The sequence below is a fragment of the Alosa sapidissima genome, chromosome 4, assembly GCF_018492685.1.
Source record: "Alosa sapidissima isolate fAloSap1 chromosome 4, fAloSap1.pri, whole genome shotgun sequence".
Lineage (NCBI taxonomy): Eukaryota > Metazoa > Chordata > Actinopteri > Clupeiformes > Clupeidae > Alosa > Alosa sapidissima.
The window spans coordinates 3,570,190-3,598,123 of record NC_055960.1 but is presented as its reverse complement, the minus strand read 5'-3'; the positions used below and the strand labels follow the sequence as shown (position 1 = coordinate 3,598,123).

The following is a 27,934-nucleotide window of genomic DNA, read 5'->3' as shown; positions in this document are numbered from 1 at the left end:
TCCCTGAATTCCATTCACGACCACAAAATAGATGTATTTGGCCAGATTAGAGGTGCTATTGTTTTAAAATTTTAGCCTTATAATAGGCCGCTTTGAGGGGTTTCACAGATTCTTCATCTGTCATCAGTGCACGCAAAACCTGCATTGTTGAGCGATGCTTTCACCCATCGATAAATTCCATCTTGACATTTAAACTTTCAGGTTTTAATACATAAATTGACCTCATCTTCACTCTGGAAGTACAAACTTTTTGCCACACTTTTCGCTATGTTTGCCAAATGTCAGGGCATCAAACCACGCTACCAAAATTCCTTGCATGAACATGCACAGACGGAATGTAATATTTCGTAAGGGGCATTCTCCGACTAATGTGTTTACATGCCACAATATTGCGGTTAAAAGAGGCATATGCTAGGGGTGTTATTCCGTTTTTTAGTATTCAGAATATGAGCTTAATCGGTTTATGGCAGCTGGAATAAGGTGTTTACATGACTCACGCGCTCATTGTCATTATTCCGAATAAAACCGGAATATGGTGTGCATGGAAATATAGTCATTGTTAAACCTCCTTTTAGGCCATTTTTTACAGTCAAAACAGCTGATTGTAAAGTAGTAATCTACTATGTTAACAATTAAAGTCTTTTTATTAACTCAGAATAAAAAAAAAAGTTATGCTTGGACATCAAGAATACATTGTCATTCTTATAGACAGAACAAACGACAATTTGAACAGAGTAACTTACCTGTTTCTTTTACTCCTATAAAACATAAATGGCTTTTTAAAATAAATTGGTTGTAGCCTAACCATATCATAAATATTGTGCTATACTGATGTTGGAAGTGCAGGATAAATACATTTTGTGCTAATTTCATTTTGAATTTCATCCAAAAGCTTATGTAATATTAGCTGGCCATAGGTCATTCCTTCTTTCCTCTTCATCAATTAGGATGTTTTTTTTTTTACAAATGAAAGAGGCAGATGCCTTCCAACACTGTCTCTATCCACTGGAAGATGTGAAATAGTCAGAATAGAATCTGCCCAGTCAAAGGAATTCAACAGCTCGGCACTGTAAATGAATAGTCCATAACTCTGTGCCCCCTTTTTCAGTGCAGGAGAGGAAGCTTGATATGTAGTCGTGTCAGTGGCTTCCACTGAGGGTACATCCCTCAGACATCACAGAGCTGCCTGTCTCTCAGAGGGGCTCAGGGAGTTTGGGTGGGTTGGAGGGGACATGAGGAACCTGTACTCCTATAAGTTGTTTTTCTCTGTGCATTCGGCTTCTGTACTACGGGGGAAGTAGACAGTGGTCTTGTGCTCTTCATAGCGGTCGATGTGCTTGAGGTGCACCACCATGTGCAGTGCATACGCCAGGACCAGCAGCAGAATCAGGGAGGTTATCAGACCCATCAGGATGGCTGGAGTGAAAAATGTGGCACAGTCGCTGGGAGAGGCAAACTTGTTGGAGAGGACATTGAATGCTTGAATCTGTTGGTTCAAACAAAGATATTAGTTAAATGGGGTGGGGTGGGTCGGCATTTTCAGGAGTGAGCCAATTGTCAAATTGGGAAATGTTGTCAAATAAGGTAGGTCAAGGTCAATGTCAAGTGTACCCAATTTCACATGTTAATGTTCAGCGGTTCTTAAGATATTGACATGTGCAGAGCTGTTTGAGAGCCTGATCAGAAAACCGGAGTGTAATACAAACCTGAAAGTCAGTGAATGTGATGTGCCAGTTTGCAGCATTGTCAGTATTGGAGCTTGGCACCAGGAGGGTGTCATATTTCTGTAGGCTACTGACATGTTGGCAGTGGTATGAATTGGTTGAAGGGGCATAGACATCAGAGGCATTGAAAGTGGCCTCATGCGTCCAGTTGTAGTGGATGTGAACGCTATCTAGTGTGAACCAGTTCTGCCCAGCTGACTCATAAAATGTGTTGGACATCTGCAGTCTAGAGAGAACAAACAATAAGCATGTGTTAATAATAGGATCATAATAGGATTTCCCAAATAACCTTTAAACCTAAGAACATTTAAGCATACTGAGCCTGTATGACTGAAATATGTTTATAAACACAAAGACAATTAACACAGGAATCAGAGACTAACCTGATAGCTAACCCCCTTAGGTCCTCCACATCCCCAAAGCGCATGATGAGACTGTGAAACAAAACACAAGACATACAAGCAAGAATGAATGGATCATGACAACAAAAGAGACAAAATAATATACATATTGTACACAGGTCTCTCTTCTCATACATATCCTTCATATTCGATGTAATAGTTTTTATTTTTAAGCAGTACCTGGACTCAAGACTCATGATCCAGTGGTTTTACAATGGTTTCTGTTATCTGTTATAATCTCAGATCTGTTATATAAATGGCAATCATTGTAAATGTTTAATTCACATTTTCTAGGAATCAGCTTTAAATGAGATTAAATAACAATATAGCTGCAAGCAGCAATGCGGGGGCCTAGCAGAGCGCTATAGCAGGAATGGCGTTGCCATGGCATGAGCAAGCACTCACAGCAAGAGGCCAAATTACACCAATGTCCTTGTGCGTTCTCACAATCAGCTACTATGTCCCTCTACCAAGTTTGGACTTCATACACCAAAGTGTTGCTGAGATGTGAGCTCACTTTCTTTATTACAGCACCCCTAGAGGCCAAATGAGACCACTTTCCTGGCATGTCCTCACAATCAGCTAATATGTCCCTGTACCAAGTTTGGACTTCATACATCAAAGCGTTGCTGAGATACAAGCTCACTTCCTGTATTGCAGTGCCCCCTATAGAGGCCAAATGATGCCAATTTCCTAGTGCATCCTCACAATCAGATACCAAGTCCCTGTACCAAGTTTGGACTTCATACATTAAAGCGTAGCCGAGATGTTAGCCCACTTCCTGTTAGGCGGCATCATAGCCATGTGTGATTGGTTGTCATGGGCCAATAAACTTGAAATTAAAAAAATTGACAAGTATCGTTTGTGCGGCTCGGTCAGAAGATCATCTCCGCCAAGTTCTGTGAAAATCGGATGAAATTTGTAACCGCTGAAACTTTTCGTAGAGTTTGGACTAAATCCAATATGGCGGAGATCCAATATGGCAGAAAGTGACAGGATAGGGGTCGATGAACTCAGGAGGGTCAGATGCTACCTCAATTGTGAAAATCAGACAAAAGAGTCAAGGATCACACGCATGAACGCATGTCCAGCATTGAACTGGTGGTGGCGCTAGAGTGTTCAATGTATATGCATAAAAATTGCTGTGAGTGATTGGGACAGTGTGCTGACTAATGGTATCGAGTTTTGTTATGTAAACTCAAAGTGGCACAGAGATGTTAGTCCACTTCCTGTTTGGTGCTTCATCGCCATATTTGATTGGCTGTCACGGGCAAACAAAAATGAAATTGAAAAATCTGACAAGTATTGTTTGTGCGGCTCGGGCAGAAGATCATCTCCGCCAAGTTCCGTGAAAATCGGATGAAATTTGTGAACGCTGAAACTTTTCGTAGAGTTTGGACTAAATCCAATATGGCGGAGGTCCAATATGGCGGAAAGTGAAGTAATAGGGGTCATTGAACTTAGGTCGGTGCCTGATATGTGAAAATCGGACGCACCGTTCAATGGTCACATGCGTGAATGCAATCCAGGTTCGACCCATTGGTGGCGCTAGAGTGTTGGGCATAGAGTTCTGGAAATAGGTGAGAGTGATGATGGGACAGTGTTGAATCAATGTGCCAAATTTCATAACTTTAGACCCAGCGGTTCAATTTTTGGCCAGATTTTGACCTGTTGGTGGCGCTAGATGGCTGGGTTTAGAGGTCCGTAAATGATTGTGAGTGGTCAGTGGAGTGTCCCGAAACTTTCTGCCAAAAAATCTGCACTTTTTAGCCAGGCGTTCTATGGGCTGCCATAGACTCCAATGGCAGAAGTGTAATAATAGGAAAAGCTAGTAACTCAATGGGTGCCTTCGCAGCTTCGCTGCTTGGCCCCCAATAAATATAGCTGCCAAGCAGCAATGAGGGGGCCAAGCTCTTTGCAGATACTTGAGCCGTCGAGATGGCAGATAAATTTGACATTGCCGAGGTCTCAACTGCTTCGCCTGCCAAGCTCTTTGCAGATACTTGAGCTGCCGAGATGGCAGATAAATTTGACATTGCCGAGGTCTCAACTGCTTCGCCTGCCAAGCTCTTTGCAGATACTTGAGCCGCCGAGATGGGAGATAAATTTGACATTGCCGAGGTCTCAACTGCTTCGCCTACAAATTGCCAAAAGGTCTCTACTGCACCACTTGCCCATTGCCAAGTTTGGTGTTGATATGAGAAAGTGTTGTTAATTATAGCGCCCCTTGTGTTCAACGGTGACTAAATTTATTGTGCATCTTCAGGATGTGGTCCAGAGTCTACGTACCAAGTTTGGTGTCGATACGAGAAAGTGCGGCTACTTATAGCGCCCCTTGTGCTCAACGGTGACTAAATTTTTTGTGCATCCTCGGGATGTGGTCCCGAGTCTACGTACCAAGTTTGGTGTCGATACGAGAAAGTGTGGCTACTTATAGCGCCCCTTGTGGTCAACGGTGACTAAATTTATTGTGCGTCCTTAGGATGTGGTCCCGAGTCCATGAACCAAGTTTGCCTCCGATATATGAAAGCCTTGCCAAGGATATTAGCTCATTTCCTGCAACTTTAGTGCCCCCCTAGTGGTCGAAAGTCGAAAGGTTTTTCGGTGTCCTCAGAATGGTCTCCCAAGTCCATGTACCAAATTTGGTGCCGATACAAGAAAGTGTTGCGAATTATAGCGCCCCTTGTGGTCAACGGTGACTAAATGTATTGTGCGTCCTCAGGATGTGGTCTCAAGTCCATGTACTAAGACTGGTTTCGATACATGAAAGGGTTGCTGAGATATGAGCTCATTTCCTGTTACTCTGATGAAAATGATGAATTTTGACCTGTTGGTGGCGCTAGAGGCTTAGACCCAAAGGTGTCGAAATTGGTGTGCGTGATCATCGCCATGCCCTGATGCCTCCTACCAAATTTGGTTTAGATTTGTGAAAGGGTTGCTGACATGCGAGTTTTTCTAGCGCCGCCCTAGTGGTCAGAAATCTGAGCAGTAACTTTTGTTGGGCTTTGTCTAAAGATCATATGTGCCAAATTTTTGACAAGATCGGTTAAAATGTCTGGTCTCTGAAGGTTTTCTTGTTTTCAAAAATTTGAACTGTTGGTGGCGCTAGAGGGTAAGACTTAGTGGCATGTACGTTAGTGTGTGTGGTCAGGGCCATGCCCCGATGGCATGTGCCAAGTTTGGAATTTATAAGTCAAGGCACTGAAGAGATATGAGCTGACTTCCTGGTGGCTTTGCCACCATATTTGATTGGCTCTCACCTGCCAATACTTTTGAAATTGAAAAATCGGTCTTCTAACTTTTGTGAGGCTTGGTCTGAAGATCACGTGTATCAAGTTTGGTGAGAAACAGACAAAATTTGAGACCTGTGAAACTTTTGGAAAGTTTGCACCTTGGCCTGTTGGTGGCGCTACAGCAAGCATGGTAAAGTCTTGGAAATTGGTAGGTGGGGCCGTACCTTTTGCTTTAATCAACTCTGCAAGTTTCAGCTTCATAGTGATCAAAGTGATCAGTACTATGAGTTGAATAAGTGTGCCAAAGTGTGCCAAATTTCACAACTTTTCACCAGACGGTTCTATGGGCTGCCATAGACTTCAATGGCAGAGGAAAGATGTTAAATAATAATAATAATAGGAAAAGCTAGAATCACTATGGGTTGCCACGCAACTTCGCTGCTTGGCCCCCAATAATAAATATAGCTGCAAGCAGCAATGTGGGGGCCAAGCAGTTGAGCAGGAGTTGTCATGGCAACCCAACGTTGTTACATTATACACACACCCAATTAACCCCCCATCCCACACACACACATATACACAGATAAACCTCCTCTCCCACACACCCCAATAGCCCCCCACACATACGCATGCCTCAAACATCACCAAATGTATTGTGCGTCCTCAGGTTGTAGTCACAACTCCACATACCAAGTTTGGTGTCGATACGAGAAAGTGTTGATAATTATAGTGCCTCTAGTGGTCAAATGTCACTAAATATATTGAGCGTCTTCAGGATGTGGTCCCGAGTCCTTGTACCAAGTTTGGTGTCGATACGAAAAAGTGTCGCAAATTATAGCACCCCTAGTGGTCAAAGGTCGCAAAATTGATTGTGCATCCTCAGGATGTGGTCACAAGTCTATGAACCAAGTTTGGTTTTGATTGCTGAGATATGACCTAATCTTGTGTTACTCTAGCGCCGCCCTAGTGGTTGAAGGTCACCAAATTTATTTTGTGTCCTCAGGATAAGGTCCCAAGTCCATATACTAAGTTTGGTTTCAATACGTGAAAGCTTTGCTGAAATATGAGCCCACTTCCTGTGATAATAGCGCCACATAGTGGTCAAAGGTCATCAAATTTATTGAGCTTCTTCCTAATTGGGTCCTGAGACCATGTACAGAGTTTGGTGTTAATACGCGAAAGCCTTGCTTTGGCTTTGCCGCCAAACTTGATTGGTCACCACGGGCGACGGGTTATCAATATGGCTCCAAAAAGCAATGCATTTATGAGTCATGGTCTTAAGATCATTTGCGTCAAGTTTCGTGAAAATCGGACAAATTTTGTGACCTTTGATGCCTTTTAAGTGTTTTTGATGACATCCAATATGGCGGTCGGATCAATTATGTTGACGTCACATGTTGGCATGTGGCGGCCTAAGGACCTCTCAAGGTATTCACAGATATCACTAATATGTTTTAATTCCAAACACATGACCCGTTACAGGCTAAAACCTAATTTAGCTAATTATGGCGCCACCTATAGGTCAAAAGTCATCCAATTTATTGAGCCTCCTCCTTATTGGGTCCTGAGACCATGTACTGAGTTTGGTGTTGATACGCGAAAGTGTTGCTGAGATCACTTCACTTCCTGTTTGGCGGCTCTGCCAGGTTTTCAATATGGCTTCAAAAAGAAATGCATTCATGAGTCATGGTCTGAAGATCATCTGCGTCAAGTTTCATGAAAATCGGATAAACTTTGTGACCTTTGAAAACTTTTAGGTGTTTTTGATTAAATCCAATATGGCAGCCTGATCAATTACATTGACATCATAAATTCACATCTGCATTGAGTTCGGTCTCATCCAAGGATTCCAAATATACCTTAAAGATGAACTGAACTGGAATTTGAAGTAAAGGTGATATAACAGATGTATTTTATTTCTTCTCATTGGTGCAATGATTAAAATGGCTGAATTTATTAAAAGGGATAAAATTGTACGTTGAAAGTGGTGTTGTTGTTACACGGGCGCCGCCATGTTGGATTTCAACAATCGGCTACGTCACTGGCATGGTAAGCTACTCTGCACTAGCACTAGCAGCCATAGCAGATAATGAGTCTGAGGCTAGCTGACATGGCTGAGGAAACATTAGGCCTAGCTGAGTTACATATTGGCCATAAGCCATTTATCATAGGCTAGCCTACATCACAAAATCCCATACAAAATGAAACCAAACTAGTGAAAGGCGAACACTTTAACAGGGGAAATTAATTGGGCATGAATCATACTGAACGCTATTTTGTCAATGAGCAGAAACACACACGACATTCAAACTATTGATAAGATGTGCACTATGGAAACTGGTCTGTAACTTTGGTCTGTAACTTTGAACTTTTTGATAAATTAAACATATGACTGTACTGAATCAATGTGCCAAATTTCCCAACTTTTTACCGTATGGTTCAACAGCAAATTAGCGTTTCGTTATAATAATAATAATAAATATAACCGCAAGCGGTGATTTACGGGGTCCGAGCAAAACGAACATGAGGTAGCATAGCTTTTTAGTTTTACATATGCTTTGATTGTTTGGGCCCAATTGTTCAAAAGAAACGTGATTGGATTTCGGTTATCGGATTTCAGTTACCGGATTTCGGCTTTCAGATTGGATCAAATCTTGAAAACGGCTTGTTCAAAGGGAAACAAGGATCCTGAAAATGGATTAGATCACTATCTATTCTTGGTTTTGATCTGGATAAAACCGTCACTTTGTGTTGTTCAAAACTTTTGAGTTGGATTGGAATAAATTTGATGCATAAAATTAGGATTACCCTGTGCTGTAACGTTATAGTGTGCTAACCTCCACAACCTAATAGTATTCTAACAATACCCTATTCTAGTGTGCTAACCTCCACAACCCAACAGTATTCTAACAGTAGTATTCTAGTGCGCTAATCTCCACAACTCAATAGTATTCTAACAATACTCTATTCTACAGGACTATGCATTTGTCATGGATAAGATGAAGCGTCTGTTAATGGAAGGCAGTGTTTCCCACAGAATGGAATTGTATTTGTGGTGGTAGGTGAAGGGGGGTGGGGGTGGGTTCTGTGTTGGAGTCAATAAGATGAACAGCCTATAATTATGCAGTTATACTTGCCTTGCACGACAAGTCCTGACAAGTAGCTGTAACGTTATAGTGTGCTAACCTCCACAACCCAACAGTATTCTTAACAGTATTCTATTCTAGTATGCTAACCTCCACAACCCAGCTGAAGGAACTGTAAGGGGCGATGTGGGTGTGTGGCGAGCAGGCAGAGCCTCGGTCAGAAGGCTCAATGGTATGAAGTGATGACACGGAGATGGCAGGTTTCGGTGCAACACAAGTGAACTTTATTTGAGTTTCAATTCATCTGTTCTTTTGTTCTTTACTTGTATGTGTGCTGCATCAAAGAGGAAACAAACAGAAAATGGAGTAATCAGTGAAATGGGGTAAATCAGTACAGATCCCAACTCACAAACAAACCAATTGACATTTGAACAATAAACTGAAATCATATGGCTATATAAGGTACAACTAAACAATACTTGACATCCCAAGTCAACCAACATCACCTAATCATCTCTCACATGGGACTCCAACACACCAAACCAACAAACAAAGACCTTAACTTTACACATGACGGCAGAGCTACTCTACAAACTGATAAACATCACAAAAGTCATAGTGAGGGTCATTAAAGTGATGACTTACGTTAACTCAAAGACGCACACAAAGCAGGACACACTGGAGTGCTGGGTTGAGATGAACAAAAGAGTGAACTGAGGGCGAGCAAACAATTTATCCTGGTCTGAGCCCCTGCTCCGGAGCTACAGGGTTTCCCAGCAGGTAAACTGGGTGTGGTTAGGTTAGATCCTGCGATTTCTCCACAGCACTTTCACCACAAGCCCTCCTTACACTGACAGACTTTGGAAAGATTTGCAAAGATTTGGAAAAGATTTTTGAAAGACTACAGTCTCAGACCCTCTCACATCTAAAGACAAGTAGTAGAGTTTTAAGTCACAGACTATGATTTTGCAATGACTAGGGATCTTGCAGGGTCACTATTTACAAGACTGCAACACGATTCCTTTAAATCATTACCCATCCTGCAATAGATAAACAGGAACTGAAAATTATAGCCTACTAAACTCAAAGTCGTATTTTCGTGTTTCTGCAGCATTGTTTCATGCGTGACATCCTTAACCGATACAGAGTTGTTCTGTCAAGTGGAAGAGCCGACTAAATATGTATAAGAAATGACAAATATTATAAGAATAACAAATAATGATAGGCTACAGCTGTGTCGGAGTCAATAAGAAAAACAGCCTAAAATTATACAGTTACACTACAAGTCCATATTGACAAGTAGCTGTAATGTAATAGTGTGTTAACCTCCACAACCCAACAGCATTCTATTGTAGTATGCTAACATCCACAACCCAACAGTATTCTAACACTAATGCTTCAAGTGGGATTTGAACTCTCAACCTAAGGATCACCAGTACAAGGCATTATCCCACTGAGCCACTGTCAAGCCTACATGTTGTCCAGTCACATTCACATGGTGAAAATGTGTATTGGTAGACACACAACAAGAAAAACTCTAAGCATACATTTGACAATAAAATGAAGGCCTTTCCTAAAAGAGTACACCTGAAAACTTTTTGAAATTCTGGGGCAATTAGACATTTGTAGAGAAGAACACTAATAGATGAAATATAAATATGATAGACTTAACGATGAAGGAAAAATAGTAAACAAAGAAGTTCCCCTGAATGTCATAGAGTGTCTCGGCATTGTGATTCTTGACAACTGATGAGTGTGAATGTTGATTGGCTGATGTCATTCAGGTGCTGTTCAATGGTGTGAATCTTCAGTAACCAATAGCATGTGCAGCTTGATCCTGAAGTTCTAATGGGGATTCGAACACTCAACCTAAGAAACACCAGTACAAGGCATTATCCCACTGAGCCACTAACAATCATACACATTGGGCAGTCACATTCACATGTGACAATGTGTGTTGGTAAACACACAAGAAAAACTCCAAGCATACATTTGACAATAACATGAAGGGCTTTCCTGAAAGAGTACACCTGAAATCTTTTTGAAATTCTGGGGCAATTAGACATTTGTAGAGAAGAACACTAATGGATGAAATATAAATATGATAGACTTAATGATGAAGGAAAAATAATGAACAAAGAAGTTCCCCTAAATGTCAGAATGTCTCGGCGTTCTGATTCTTGGCAACTAATGACTGTGTATGTTGGTTGCCTGATGTCATTCGGGTGCTGTTCAATCTTCAGTAACCAATAGCATGTGCAGCTTGATCCTGAAGTTCTAATGGGGATTCGAACACTCAACCTAAGAAACACCAGTACAAGGCATTATCCCACTGAGCCACTAACAATCATACACATTGGGCAGTCACATTCAAATGGTGAAAATGTGTGTTGGTAAACACACAAGAAAAACTCCAAGCATACATTTGACAATAAAATGAAGGGCTTTCCTAAAAGAGTACACCTGAAATCTTTTTGAAATTCTGGGGCAATTAGACATTTGTAGAGAAGAACACTAATAGATGAAATATAAATATGATAGACTTAACGATGAAGGAAAAATAGTGAACAAAGAAGTTCCCCTAAATGTCAGAGTGTCTCGGCATTCTGATTCTTGGCAACTAATGACTGTGTATGTTGATTGCCTGATGTCATTCAGGTGCTGTTCAATGGTGTGAATCTTCAATAACCAATAGTATTCGAGCTAGAGCCTAAAGCACTACCAGGGATTCGAACTCTCAACCTAACAAACATCAGCACTAGGCATTATCCCACTGAGCCACTGACAATCCTACATATTTGGCAGTCACATTCACATGGTGAAAAGGTGTGTTGGCAAACACACAACATCAAGAAAATTCCTAGCATACATTTGACAATAGAATTAAGGGCTTTATAAAAAAGAGTACAGATCTGAAAATGTGCACTGTTAATGGTATCCACATAATGATGGTTGTATGGTTGTTCACCAAGGAAAAAAAATTACTCATATAGGAATATAGGTGATATAGGAGAAATGGGCTGAGTGGTCGAACTTTATTGGTCTATATCTCTGAAATGGAAAAACATATCCAAATTCTTTTGATAACTTTTGTGAGGCTTTGTCTAAACATTGTCTGTGATAATTTTGGTGAAGATTTGATAATTTTTGAAGTATGTGAAACTTTTTATGATGTTTGGCTTTTCTCTGAAATTGTGGCAAAAGTAAACATTTTTAGAGCATAAGACCAGGGTGAAAAAGATGCATCTGAATGTAGAGATTAATATCATGAAAGAATTTTGAGTCTAGGTCAATCTGGTAAGGAGAAATAAGCATTTTTGACAAGAGCGCCACCTTTGGGTGCAGTACCCCAAATTTTGGGTTATGGGTAGTGGGGGGTACTGGTAACAATACTTGAAAATGTTTAGTTTCTAGGACTTACGGTTTATAGGAATATAGGTGATCTAGGAAAAATGGCCTAAGTGGTCTAACTTTATTAGCCTATATCTCTGAAATGGAACAAAATATCAAAATTCTGATCCATAACTTTTGTGAGGCTTGGTCTAAACATTGTCTGTGAGAATTTTGGTGAAGATTTGATTATTTTTGAAGAGTGTGAAACTTTTTATAATGTTTGGCTTTTCCATGAAATTGTGTCAAAAATAAACATTTTTAGACCATAAGACCAGGGCCAAAAAGATGCATCTGAGTTTAGAGATTAATATTATGAAAGAATTTTGAGTCTAGGTCAATCTGGTAAGGAGAAATTAGCATAATTAACTTTTTTTTCCAACAGCGCCACCTTTGGGTGCAGTACCCCAAATTTTGGGTTATGGGCAGAGGGGGGTACTGGTAACCATACCTGAAAATTTGAAGAGTTTTGGAGTTACGGTTTAGGCAGCAGTATGACTTTTACAGAATTTTGGCCAAAAATGAACGGTACAGAAACAATAGGGGTCCTGCAGCTACGCTGCTCGGACCCCTAAATATAGCTGCAAGCAGCAATGAGGGGGCCAAGCAGTTGAGCAGGAGTTGTCATGGCAACAAAATGTTGCTACATTATACACACACCCAATTAACCCCCCCGTCCCACACGCACACATATACACAGATAAACTTCCTCGCCCACACACCCCAATAGCTCCCCACACATACGCACACCTCAAACATCACCAAATTTATTGTGGATCATTAGGATGTAGTCACGAGTCCACATATCAAGTTTGGTGTCGATACAAGAAAGTGTTGATAATTATAGCGCCCCTAGTGGTCAAAGCTCACTAAATATATTGTGCGTCTTCAGGATGTGTTTCCGAGTCCATGTACCAAGTTTGGTGTCGATACGAGAAAGTTTTGCTAATTATAGCGCCCCTAGTGGTCAAAGGTCACTAAATTTATTTTCCTTATTCAAGATGTGGTCCCGAGTCCCGGTACCAAGTTTGGTGTCGATACGAGAAAGTGTTGCAAATTATAGCACCCCTAGTGGTCAAACGTCGCTAAAATTATTGTATGTCCTCAGGATGTGGTCCCGAGTCAATGAGCCAAGTTTGGTTTCGATACGTGAAAGCACTGCTGAAATATGAGCCCCCTTCCTGTGATTATAGCGCCACATAGTAGTCAAAATTTACCACATTTCTTGAGAGTCCTCCTGATTGGGTCCTGAGCCCATATACCTAGTTTGGTTTTGATACGTGAAAGCCTTGGTGAGATATCACTTCACTTCCTGTTTGCCGCCAAACTTGATTGGTCGTCACGGGTAACAGGTTTTGAACATGGTTCTAAAAAGCAATGCATTTGTGAGTCATGGTCTGAAGATCATCTGCGTCAAGTTCTGAAGTGTTTTTGATGACATCCAATATGGCGGTTGGATCAATTACGTTGACGTCACATGTTGGCATGTGTCGGCCTAAGGACCTGTCAAGGTATTAATAGATATCACTAATATGTTTTAATTCCAAACACATTACCCGTTACAGGCCAAAATGTAATTTTGCTCATTATAGCGCCACCTATAGGTCAAAAGTCATCAAATTTATTGAGCCTCCTCCTTATTGGATCCTGAGCCCATGTACTGAGTTTGGTTTTGATACGTTAAAGCTTTACTGAAATATTACTTCACTTCCTGTCACTTCCACAAACTTGAGTCGTGACGGGCGACAGGTTTTGAATATGGCTCCAAAAAGCTATGCGTTTGTGAGTCATGGTCTGACGATCATCTGCGCCAAGTTTCGTCAAAATCGGACAAACTTTATGACCTTTGATTCCTTTTAAGTGTTTTTGATGAAATACAATATGGCGGAAGATCCAACTAAGCAGAAATTGACGTCATGGGGTGCGTTGAGTTCGGCCTCATCCAAGGATTCCAAGTATACCTCAATTTGTATGGTTGAAACTTTAAGCGCATAGATGTAATGCAAAATCTGACACATTGGGGGCGCTAGAGCACTTGACATGAAACTTAGTGAAATTAATCATATGACTATACCGAATCAATGTGCCAAATTTCCCAACTTTTTACTGTATGGTTCAATGGCAAATGAGCGTTTCGTTATAATAATAATAATAAGAACACATAGAATCACTATGGGTTGCCTCGTAGCTTCGCTGCTTGGCCCCCAATAATAATAGGAAAAGGTAGAATCACTGTGGGTTGCCGCGCAGCTTCGCTGCTTGGCCCCCAAATATAACCGCAAGCGGTGATTTACGGGGTCCGAGCAAAACGAATGAGGTAGCATAGCTTTTTAGTTTTACATATGCTTTGATTGTTTGGGCCCAATTGTTCAAAAGAAACGTGATCGGATTTTGGTTATCGGATTTCAGTTACCGGATTTCGGCTATCGGATTGGATCAAATCTTGAAAATGGCTTGTTCAAAGGGAAACAAGGATCCTGAAATTGGATTAGATCACATAATCTATTTTTGGTTTTGATCTGGATAAAACCTTCACTTTGTATTGTTCAAAACTTTTGAGTTGAATTGGAATAAATTTGATGCATAAAATTAGGATTACCCTGTGCTGTAACGTTATAGTGTGCTAACCTCCACAACCTAATAGTATTCTAACAATACCCTATTCTAGTGTGCTAACCTCCACAACCCAACAGTATTCTAACAGTAGTATTCTAGTGTGCTAATCTCCACAACAGTATTCTAACAATACTCTATTCTACAGGACTATGCATTTGTCATGGATAAGATGAAGGGTCTGATAATGGAAGGCAGTGTTTCCCACAGAATGGAATTGTATTTGTGGTGGTAGGTGAAGGGGGGTGGGGGTGGGTTCTGTGTTGGAGTCAATAAGATGAACAGCCTATAATTATGCAGTTATCCTTGCCTTGCACGTCAAGTCCTGACAAGTAGCTGTAACGTTATAGTGTGCTAACCTCCACAACCCAACAGTATTCTTAACAGTATTCTATTCTAGTATGCTAACCTCCACAACCCAACTGAAGGAACTGTAGGGGGCGATGTGGGTCGAGGTAGAGTGAGTGTGGCGAGCAGGCAGAGCCTCGGTCAGAAGGCTCAATGGTATGGAGTGATGACACGGAGATGGCAGGTTTCGGTGCAACACAAGTGAACTTTATTTGAGTTTCAATTAATCTGTTCTTTTGTTCTTTACTTGTATGTGTGCTGCATCAAAGAGGAAACAAACAGAAAATGGAGTAATCGGTGAAATGGGGTAAATCAGTACAGATCCCAACTCACAACAATAAACTGAAATCATATGGCTATATAAGGTACAAATAAATAATACTTGACATCCTAAGTCAACCAACATCATCTAATCATCTCTCACATGCATCTCTCACATGGGACTCCAACACACCAAACCAACAAACAAAGACCTTAACTTTACACATGATGGCAGAGCTACTCTACAAACTGATAAACATCACAAAAGTAATAGTGAGGGTTATTAAAGTGATGACTTACGCTAACTCAAAGACGCACACAAAGCAGGACACACTGGAGTGCTGGGTTGAGATGAACAATAGAGTGAACTGAGGGCGAGCAAACAATTTATCCTGGTCTGAGCCCCTGCTCCGGAGCTGCAGGGTTTCCCAGCAGGTAAACTGGGTGTGGTTGGTGGCAGAGCCAAACAATCCTGCAATTTCTCCACAGCACTTTCACCTCAAGCCCTCCTTACACTGACAGACTTTGGAAAGATTTGCAAAGATTTGGAAAAGATTTTTGAAAGACTACAGTCTCAGACCCTCTCACATCTAAAGACAAGTAGTAGTTTTAAGTCACAGACTATGATTTTGCAATGACTAGGGATCTTGCAGGGTCACTATTTACAAGACTGCAACACGATTCCTTTAAATTATTACCCATCGTGCAATAGATAAACAGGAACTGAAAATTATAGCCTACTAAACTCAAAGTCGTATTTTCGTGTTTCTGCAGCATTGTTTCATGCGTGACATCCTTAACCGATACAGAGTTGTTCTGTCAAGTGGAAGAGCCGACTAAATATGTATAAGGAATGACAAATATTATAAGAATAACAAATAATTATAGGCTACAGCTGTGTCGGAGTCAATAAGATAAACAGCCTATAACTAGACTGCATTTCCGGCGGGAACTGCGAAATTGTGCTTGCCCTGGTCCGGTCACCAACGTGAGCAGACAGTGACATACGCTATGCTGAACCTGGCTCGATCCAAGCATTCTAACAGTGCCTTTCAGTGTTGGAGCAGTGGCAATACCTCAAAAGCTCTATTCAAATATTGCCTTGCGGGGTGAATGCGGTTCGTTGGATTTTACCTGTGGCCTGCCTTCGAATTTAGCTTCTATGACTAAAATCAAATCAATAAAATAAAACAACAGCAGTGATTGGCTGCAAAAATAAATAATGTCACGCGTCTTGCACCTCTCAAACTGGGCTATCAGGTAACCTAGAGAAAATTTTGAAATATGACTAAGGCATTAAAATGCTGCTTGTTTGTCAGGATACTTTTTCACTGATTTATTAAAAAAATTGAGCTATGAGTGTGAACGTTATATATTCCATCCCCTAATTCTGTTTTACTGGTTTATTTGACAAATAATCTATATGGATTTGCTCTATAAAGACCTTATGTCTGTTTGGGATTGTTTTGAGAGCCTATTGATGTATCTCAGAATAAAGGAATGTCCACAACATTAGTGATGTTTCTTTTGTGTGTGTGAATGTATTTTACTTAACTCATTGAATGTAGCTGGATACTCATGAGTGCATGTCTCTAATAGCCACAATTGGAGTGATTTTAGCAACACCGTATTTTGTGTGGCCCATAACGACCCAGTGGATCATGAAAATGTGCCAAAATTCACATTCCTTGCTTGTTGTTGGTACATTAATCCCAGATTGCCACTTATCTGAGATGTAAGAGTTCAGTATAGGTTTAAGGTCTGGGGCAGGGATTTGACATTCTGTGACTTTTTCATTGAGGGCTTGCTTAGCAGCACTGTCCGCTTTCTCATTTCCCCTCAGACCAACATGGCCTGGGACCCAGCAAAAAACTACATTCTGGTTCTTTAGACGTTCTAGTTGATCAAGCTCAGCTTTGGTTGTACTTTTTGCGTGACATTAAAGCCTACTGGAAAGATTTTTAATTGCAATTTAATTGAATGCAATTTACTTTTACGATTAAATAAAATTAATTTATCCCTCTCACCCATAGTTTTCTATTTATTTACAAATGTACATAGGCCTACTGTAATTACATTTATATATAGTTATTCTACTGATCTTTATACTATTCATCCTGCACATAGACTTATTCTTACTACTCTTATAATGTTGTTTCTGCACTACAATGACACTGTTTCCACACTGCACATAGCTGTATGTTATGTACATATCTGTTATATATTTGTCATATTGAATATCCATATTTATTCTGTTTTATTATATTCTGTTAATACACTGCATATATCTATATTATTATTTCTACTATTATAATGTTAATACTACAGTACATCTACATACATTATTCTACTTATTGTATGAGATAACTACACTGCACATATTTATATTTAATTCATATTACTCTAAACCACCTTCTGTAAATCAACTGTATACTACTGTTTACATTGCACTATATTTCTTGACCTGTCTCTGTATATTTCATCACCTTTCTATACTTTGCATCACATTGCATGCATACTGTAGCTACATGAATCACAGCTAAGATCCTTGGTTGCAATGAAGGCCAGTCGTTCTAAATGGATGGTTGCTATGGCCAAAGGCCAGTTATCTCTGCCGTTGTCAAGCGGGCATATCCTAACTTTATCTTATTTTAAACATCTCTATTTTACTTAGCCTACTTCCATACAATGACTCCCATTTAGAAGTGGCCACTTCTTTCGCGCTTACCGTTATTCACGCAGCAACATTATTAAATTAATCTGTCACCATATGCCTATGCCAACGTGCAAAGAGGATAATCTTTTAATTTGATTCACAATGAAACGTTACATTTAATGTACATGTAAACAATGAGTAGGCTAGTTTTGGTTGTTGTTGGTGGTGTTACTGCATCCCTTAGTTATGCCTACAATGCAAAATTGTTCCCTCGTGATTGTTAGACGCATTTCAAAACATCGCGACGTGAAATGCCACCACAAAACATTGTTTGTGAATCGGTCTTATTAGGAGTCCTCACTTAAAGCTGTCACAGACTCAGGCACTACTTTTAGGGCTAAAATGCTTCCTGAATTACTCTTAGTAAAAAACAAACAAAATTAGAGACAAAATCCGGGGACATTTTCAGTTGAGAAGCGTAAAACATGTTTTAATTTTTGTAAATTAATTTTTGTAAGTAAGAAGAAAATTTGGTATATTTTATTGTTTAAATGCATAAATTTGGTGCACTTTTAAAAGAAATTCAGAGGTTAGACTTCATTATTCTTATCTATGGATGGGAATATTTGTGCTGTAGCCTAAATTTGCACTTCAGAATTTTATCCATGCACACACAGGTGGAATGGTTATAATATTGCAATAAGTTATGTTATTGCCCAACCACAAAGCATATTTTCTTCACAGTTTCAAAGTTCAGAAAAGATCCAAAAGAGTATTGGCTACATTTCAGCACTAGGCCTACATTAAATTATATCCTAGTGGCCGTGTTGTTCAGATAGGCTAGTTAATCTAGCTATCTTGGTCATTGTAATACCCATCTTCTTTTTTTTTCAGGACAGTCTGTGCTATACCCATATCTGAGAATGTATGATGTGATAATATTTGTCTTATGTAGCCTAATAGGGCCTATGTGTTGTCAGTCTTATATCAAGAAAAAATAACTCACGTCTCATGAATTGTTTTCTTTATATTTTTCTGTTAATGTCACTATGAAGCATGCCAGTAGAAATATAGGCTATATTCATATTTGTCGGTGATTGTCTGGAATCTGGCAATATGAGAACCATGGTGGGATAGGCATTCTCTGGCTAAACAATTTACAAAAATGTTAATTTGTTAAATAGTTTACATGAGAATAGGCCTACATTATAATTTTGGCCCAAAGTTGGAGACCATGTAGAAATTTGTTGCAGTTTCAAAACCGGATTACTCAGGAACCGCTTGTTGTTGTAGGCCTACCGATGCTAGAGTTGTTACATAAGTTCATTGTTAATTTTCTCGCGAACCATTTATCACAGCAACTTGGCGCTAATATCATTGGAAAGCTTAGATTCCGGCCGTTCACGTGATATCTGCGTATTATAGGATGTATGCTGTCTGTGTGACGAGTAGCCTACTCCGCAATTTTAGTTTAACCTGGATTTGAGCAGCTGGCACGTTCGTGATGACGTTAGTTTAATAAATCCCCTGCACAAGTGGTTTCATTTCAATTCTACCACGCTGCTACTCCACTAACCGAAATAGCAGACCAGAAATATGGGCATTCCAGAACATCTCTGAGAGCTGAGCACTTGCTTTGACCTATGTCGTGTTTATTTCTATTGTCTTTGACTAGCTTGAGACTGTGCGTGAAGGGTGCGCAACTGTAAGTTTGGTCAGTGTTTTCTTTCTTTCTTTTATTCCAATTTCGGGTCTGTCAGTCACAGTGAAAACCGGGGACTTTTCCGGGGACAGATCCAGCCGGGGACAGGTCACCGAAATCGGGGACTGTCTCCGGAAACCAGGGACGTCTGGTCACCCTAACATAAATCCCATAACGTTACAGCAACATCTCCTCCCTATGACATAGCTAGCCAGCTTCTTGCCACACAAGAAATGAATGATGTTAAACTCCGCTTAGCATTCTAATAACAGAAGGGGCAAATTTATGTGGACCACTACAACATGACTTATTATGTCTGTAACTCTATAAAACACTTACTTTCATAAAGGAAGCACACCATCCAGCACATACACATGGAAACCGATATTTTAGGTACTTGGCCACGAACTCAAAACGTGTCTCTCTGAAGCTCTGTTCTAGAATCTTTGCTCTGAACGCTGTGTTGCTAGGCAACATCAAATAAACGAAATGAGAGTCTTTTCAAGGTATTAAAAGTGTATGTGTGATTACGAATGGATGTGTGTGGTTTGCAATTAGAATAAACAAGAAATAACATTTCCCATGATAAACTACATAATATTTGCACCTTCCTTACTTGTGAAGCTCACACCGTATTTCAAGTACACTAGTGAAATGTAATACAACGTTGCCACCTAGCGTTCAGATGTAGGCTATTTAACATTAACGTGACATTGCTTGCTTATTCTTTCGTCAACTCCATGCTTTTAGGAAAACAATCTTTTTATCATAGTTCCCTCTTCAATGAGCGATTACCAGCTCGTTTTTGTAACAGAGATAGCTGTTTATTGTCTCTAGGTTTACAGAAAACACCTATTCATATTAATACGTAGCCTGTGGAGTGCTGCCGACCACTGTTCATTACGGCCCAGAATGCCTTGCATGTCTTTACAACAAAACAACACAGTAAAACCTAAATGCCCGTAAACATATGCATTTGCATACTTGTAACATTTTTAATAATACTCTCCCATCATGATATTTAACAATAATGAAAAATTTAATATGAATACCATCAATGTGAAAATAACTCTATTATGTAAGCTATATATAGCTACTATTCTCCTTGCTATTTTAGTTTGTAAGTCCATATTATCCCATGGCAGAGCAAGGATTTCATGATTGGGCAAGGCTGCCCAGAGACATTGTGCATACTTGGAAGGCATTGTGATAGCAGTACAACTTTAAATGTGAAAGGTAATAGTTACCAAATATGGATGGGTGGTTTGCCAAATGATGGAAACTTTTGGAATGTTTTCTTTTTTTTTAGCTTATGCACCCTCACATTGGAGTCCCGAGTTCAAATACAAAATTTGGTATCGATATGTGACTGTGTTCCTGAGATATGGACGACTTCCTGTTTCGGAGCTTCGGCACCGATTTCGTTTGGCTGTGATGGGCAAACGCTTTCAAAAATCAAAAATCCTTCTGGTAACTTTTGTGAGGCTTGGTCCAAGGATAATGTACGTCATGTTTCGTGGCGTTCGGACCAAATTTGTGACCTGTGAAAATTTAGTTTTGCTTTCTGTTCAATCCAATATGGCGGATGAACGACACGCCCACCTGACGTCATCTTCGCGAGCAACTTACACCGGTACTCACCGGACGTTTTAAAGTTGAAACGGTGTCTCTGTCTCAAAGGGCCTAGGCACTAGAGCTGACAAAAAATTAGGGAGACGGGAAAAATAAAACTTAAGAAGAACAATAAGTGTGCTGCTTTGCAAGCACACTTAATTATACAGTTATACTTGCCTTGCACTACAAGTCCATATTGACAAGTAGCTGTAATGTTATAGCGTGTTAACCTCCACAACCCAACAGCATTCTATTGTAGTATGCTAACATCCACAACCCAACAGCATTCAAACACTAATGCTTCAAGTGGGATTTGAACTCTCAACCTAAGGATCACCAGTACAAGGCATTATCCCACTGAGCCACTGTCAATCCGACATGTTGACCAGTCACATGGTGAATTCTGGGGCAATTAGACATTTGTAGAGAAGAACACTAATGGATGATATATAATAATGATAGACTTAATGATGAAGGAAAAATAGTAAACAAAGAAGTTCCCCTAAATGTCAGAGTGTCTCGGCATTCTGATTCTTGGCAACTAATGACTGTGTATGTTGATTGCCTGATGTCATTCAGGTGCTGTTCAATGGTGTGAATCTTCAATAACCAATAGTATTCGAGCTAGAGCACTACCGGGGATTCGAACTCTCAACCTAACAAACACCGGCACTAGGCATTATCCCACTGAGCCACTGAAAATCCTACATATTTGGCAGTCACATTTACATGGTGAAAATGTGTGTTGGCAAACACACAACATCAAGAAAATTTCCAAGCATACATTTGACAATAGAATTAAGGGCTTTATAAAAAAGAGTACAGATCTGAAAATGTGCACTGTTAATGGTATCCACATAATGATGGTTGTATGGTTGTTCTCCAAGGGAAAAAAAATACTCATATAGGAATATAGGTGATATAGGAGAAATGGGCTGAGTGGTCGAACTTTATTGGTCTATATCTCTGAAATGGAACAACATATACAAATTATTTTGATAACTTTTGTGAGGCTTTGTCTAAACATTGTCTGTGAGAATTTTGGTGAAGATTTGATCATTTTTGAAGCTTGTGAAACTTTTTATGATGTTTGGCTTTTCTCTGAAATTGTGGCAAAAGTAAACATTTTTAGAGCATAAGACCAGGGTGAAAAAGATGCATCTGAATGTAGAGATTAATATGATGAAAGAATTTTGAGTCTAGGTCAATCTGGTAAGGAGAAATAAGCATTTTTGACAAGAGCGCCACCTTTGGGTGCAGTACCCACATTTTGGGTTATGGGTAGTGGGGGGTACTGGTAACAATACTTGAAAATGTGAAGTTTCTAGGACTTATGTTTATAGGAATATAGGTGATCTAGGAAAAATTGCCTAAGTGGTCTAACTTTATTGGCCTATAATATTGGCCTTTTATAATGTTTGGCTTTTCCATGAAATTGTGTCAAAAGTAAAAATTTTTAGACCATAAGACCAGGGCCAAAAAGATGCATCTAAGTTTAGAGATTAATATTATGAAAGAATTTTGAGTCTAGGTCAATCTGGTAAGGAGAAATTAGCATAATTAACTTTTTTTTCCAATAGCGCCACCTTTGGGTGCAGTACCCCAAATTTTGGGTTATGGGTAGAGGGGGGTACTGGTAACCATACCTGAAAATTTGAAGAGTTTTGGAGTTACGGTTTAGGCTGCAGTATGACTTTTACAGAATTTTAGCCAAAAATGAACGGTACAGAAACAATAGGGGTCCTGCAGCTACGCTGCTCGGATCCCTAATAAGAACAAATAGAATCACTATGGGTTGCCTCGCTGCTTCGCTGCTTGGCCCCCAATAATAATAATAATAGGAAAAGCTAGTAACTCAATGGGAGCCTTCGCAGCTTCGCTGCTTGGTCCCCAATTATGTAACAAAGGGATGCTTATGCCAAGAGGACAAAAAAAAAAGTTTCATTTTGCCAACCCCGATCTACAATGATAAGATGAATAGTACCTTCTATGTCTTGACTGATCAGATATCTGGCAGAGTCAGAACTCACGTGGCTTTGTCTTTGCTGCAGAATGAGCCTTTGGTGTCCACTTGTGCCTCTGGGCCAAAAGCTCTCTCTGTGAGGTCCACCAGAGTGGAATTCTTGTACCTGATGGCCAGCTTGCGAGCTCTGAAGAGGATGCACATCTTGCCATTGTACACCACATTCAGGGGGGAATAGGGCAGGATGGAGCCAGGGGCCTGTAGCAGCTTCCGTTTGGTGTGCAGAGGCGAGTATAGCCACCATCCATATGGCTGAAGAGAACAGCACAACAGCACAAATGTTGATTATAAGTAATTTGTCAGCATTATATATACCACACTGAGATAATATGACATGTCTGGAATTCAGTTTCTTGGGGCGACAGAAAACAGTTCTGTGTCATTTTAGGTATGAACTTCCTCATGACCTACCTGCAGGACATTTTTGGGTGAGTTTTCAGCTGCAAGTGATGTGCTTTCCCCTTTAGAGGCTTTGGTGCCGTGACTGGCCACTCCATCTGGGTCAACAGCAATAAACACTAAAATCACTTGGAAAGATTCATTCAGTTTTTCAAGAACCAAAAAACTGTAAATGATGAATCTCATCCTTAGAATATTTTTTGCCAAAACTATGCTTGGGAAGTTTAGCCTACAATAGGGTTTAGTTTAGGATCATTTGCAGTAACATTTGTGGTCTTTCTATTATAATTCTATTCCTTTCCGCAGATTGGTAGCTCTCTATTTGCACAGCTTAGTCCCAAGCACTCTCCATTTGAATACTGTATTATACTGTATGATCATCTAATTGAATCCTACTCATACTCAACATCAATAAAAGGACAAGTCCCGTTTAAGAACAACCTATTTTTGGATGATGTTAATTGGAGTAGTTTTGAAGACCGGAATAAGACCGGAATATGCATTTACAATGAAATAGTATAGTGATAGCTCGCTACATCACAGCAAATTTTAAGGTAAACTGATGAGGCTTAAAATATCAGTACACTTCTATGATACTATGGAGAGGGTCCCTACAGAAAACATGAAGTAATTTTAACTTGGTAAGAGTACAAAAAAGGTTTATTTGTACAGTCATAGTGCATTGCCTACTATTATTCTGGTTGCCATCATCTTGTGAGAAGAAAGTCCAGACTCTCCTCCTGTTACGTCCATTGACAGTAGTTTGTGCGGTATTCGGTATCAACTTGTACGGACTTCTCCTGATGGCGGTGACCAGAAGAAGAATTTAGGTAATGCACTGACTGCACAAACTTTATACCTGTACACTTACAAAGTTTGGTTTGTCTGTAAGGACCCTCTATATAGTACAGTACAGGCCTTGAGCCTGGTCAGTGGCTTAAAGTAGTGATTTACTTTGACATAAGAGCTTGCCCCCAGTACAGGGCTATCGCTATATTGATGCAAATACATATTTTGCTCTTACTCAACACTACTCTGATTGACATTGGTTTGGTCCCCGATGAAGGTTTACATTTTATCATTCAAAAATAGACCCTATGTTGTTCTTAGACAGACCAGAGCTGTCCTTTAATAAGATGTGTGTGATATGTGGTGGACAATTATAGTCACAAATGAGCCTACCATTTCCGACATTGCTGGTTTGAGGTGAGGAGGCATCCAAACTGTAGAAACAAAAATGTATTAAGATTTAAACAACAAAGCATTAAAAAATGGATGGGCTTCTGAAGGATTAGCTAAACTCTGAATACAACAGAGAACTCATGGTTAATCAAATATTTGACCAAATCCATTTTGTCCATCTGGTTTTAGCCTGTCTGTAATGCACTATAGTTAAGAAGATAACATTTTACATTTACTCAGTACTAAAGTATCAACAGGGAGGCCAAGGTTATATATTAGGGAACATGTAAGGCTGAATGTTATTTTTTTTTCACAGGCAATGAAGCAACACCAGAAAAAAAGCTTCCACTTATTTTCCACATTGCAATGGGTCATTTTGCTGTCACTGTGACTTCCTCAACAGAGACCTGGATTATCCTAAGATGAACTGTTTAAAGATCTAATCACTGCCATAATGCCAGATAAAATAGGCTTAGCTGGGAGATTCTAAGACATGATTAAGGGTCTGCTGGACCTTTGGGACTAGCTGTGCTGGCAGGGTTTTAGGCTGGCCGGAGGAGGTCTGTCTATACCTGCCTAAACAGCTAAGCAGGGGTGAAGCAGGAGGATGGGGATGACAAGGGGGACCAACAGCAGCTGTGTGTCAGTGGATCATCAGCATGGTCACAGAATCAGAGCAGTGGGTTAACTACAGCACGCCCGACCTGCATTAATGCTCTAGCACACATGCCCTTCCTACTCATACTCATAGTTTCAGCTTGGCTATCAGCAGAGTGGTGAGGAATACATTCAGAGGAAAGGTCCACAACTTATATTTTTGTTTGATGTAACTTGCCACGCTTCTGATGCAATGTATGGATACTTTTCTTTATTCTGAATATAGAGAAGGCCCTTTTCATAACCTAATATCAGACAGCTGAACTGCAACACTGCCATGTTACATAATGGACCAAAACACTGAGTTATCATTTCTTTCACCACAGAGCCCACTTGGAAACACAACCTACATAACATTTCCAAAAACATCTTAGTCAGGCAGAAATGCCGCCATCTGAAAAAAAAATCTCCTAGACTGATGAGGATGTTCCAGATAAACACAAATCCCATCCCCCTTCCTGGTGAATATAGCTGCCAGTGCATGCAGCTAAGCTCAGGGCTCTCAGTCATTGCACCTGAACATGTGGGCCAGTGTTGGAGTGGGACGGCACAATTATATAATCATCAAAAGAGTCCACTGGCTGACCTCTCCTACCATGCAATGCATTGCAGCAGGATCCTCAAAGCGACAGATTTTTGAGAGCAAGTGTTACTGCTCTTGCTCAGCACCTCACTGAATCACAACAACAAATCTGTTGTTAGGACTTAAAGCTCAGGCTGGCCTACATGCAGCAAGCCGGCCCCATCTGTGCAGGCGTGAAGTCAGACAGACAAAACAGCCTGCTGCCCTTGAGGCAATATGCTGCCAATTAGGGCTTTTTGATTTCCCCTTTTAATGCTGTGCAAATCACTCAGCAGATGGGAATACGTTCACACCATCACCTGTGTCATCAAAGGGTCTTCAGAAATCTTGTTCTGTAACACTCGAACATTGTGGAGCACGTGGCGTTCCACATACATCACCAAATCTTCAAATGCAGGCATAGGGCTCAGGAAGTAGTACTTTTTACATATCATTTTAGCTTCATCTTAGTGTGTTGTTTTATAGAACAACAATTTGTTTTTCTTGTTAACATGGTATTGTTTTGTGAACACATAGCCATCATGTGGAGCAACCGAGCTACTATAGCTAAAAACTAACCCTGTTAGACCAGTGTAGGCACGTTCAAAGTACATTACAAAAACACTGGGCCGTTATGTTGGATAAAATTTCCATATCAACAAATAAGTAAAGCACCATATTTAGCAGACTACAACAAAATCTGGCGCACTGGAAGACCTTATCCTATAGGCTACATTAATAGCCTGTTTCATGAGAGATGTTTAAAACATAAAGAATCACTACTGCTTTCATGAACTTTTGTTGTATACTGCTGACAGAATAAAGGTTGACATGAGCACAATGTTCGGTGTCAAATGTCTGCTCAAGATGCATTCCTAAACTAGCATAATCACATTTATACATTCATTGTTGTGATCAAGTTATTACTCGAAGGAATAGGATAGTCATGTACATCAATAGGCTAAATTTAACATGTGTCTCTCTGTGCCAGGAATTGAATATAAAGCTTCATTGTCATTATTGAACATTTAACATTTGAATTACAGGTGTGAGGATTGTATTCCAAAACGATTCATAGGTAGCCCAGAAATGGTTTTATTATTTGAAGATGGACAAATTTAAAGCTAATGTTCTAAAGAACTTTACCAAATATAGGCTGTTGTCAAGACTAAATATTTTGAAAAACAGTGAATGAGATATTTAGATTTTTGACCATGGCAGCAATCATTGCAAATGTAGGCTATAGCATGTATAACTTCAAGTATGCCCACATTTACAATACAATCATGTGGTGCACTTGTTTACAGGCCTAAATACTACAATTAAAATATTCTACCATGCGAAATATTCAGTGATTTCCCGTGTGTTGCAGCATCTCCTCAAAGAACACAAAGAGAACATGTTTCTAGACGAAAAGAAAACCATGCTCTGGTCATTGCCTTTACAGCAGTTATGGATATGCCTTGTAAACTGATTCCGACAGGCCAACACAAATAGATTTTTTCATAGGTTTTACTGAGCGTATTTCAATGTAGATATAGCCTTAACCTACATTAGCCAAAGACATCATTTCAGCATAGCATATAGGCTAGGAATATCATGCAACGTGCAGAGGGATAGTGATAAACTGCCTGTTCCTCGCAGGTTTCCACTGCACAGTAACACAATTACAGACGTTGAGGCTATAGCCTACAGCATCCCAACCTCGATCCTCCTACAAAGACAGCTTAACAGACCTACCTCCTCTGTACAGTGGCAGGCACTTGACTATACGACGATGTAAGACTGAAAAAAATAAACAAAAATAAAATAAAACACGTTAAGATCCTTTGTTGTGCCATGGGGACGTCCAGATGATACTGCACAGATGATGACTGCTTCATAATCTGCTTCGGTAATAGCCAGAGCCTTGACGCCGGGATTGGCATGGGCAACAGCCAATAAACATCCAGAGAAAAGATAATCGAAGGCTACATCACTGGTCACACCCTTTCACGAACATGCGACGGCAAAACATTCTACAAAGATAAGCCTACAACAGATGTTTGTTTTTATCAACCGTTGTCTAAATTCCCCATCATCG

At 40.0% G+C, this 27,934-nt stretch overlaps 1 protein-coding gene across 1 annotated transcript; it reads right to left on the bottom strand.

Annotated features, from left to right (window-relative positions):
- Nucleotides 1–208: 208 nt before the first annotated feature.
- atp6ap1la (ATPase H+ transporting accessory protein 1 like a) lies at nt 209–27,712 on the bottom strand. The gene is made up of 7 exons (XM_042090062.1): nt 27,592–27,712; nt 24,633–24,673; nt 23,463–23,548; nt 23,059–23,303; nt 2,108–2,158; nt 1,707–1,950; nt 209–1,486 (listed from the first exon to the last, which is right to left on the bottom strand). The coding sequence occupies exons 1-7, from the start codon at nt 27,690–27,692 to the stop codon at nt 1,250–1,252; spliced, it is 1,005 nt and encodes a 334-aa protein (XP_041945996.1). The 5' UTR covers nt 27,693–27,712; the 3' UTR covers nt 209–1,249.
- Between the last annotated feature and the right edge of the window lie 222 nt (nt 27,713–27,934).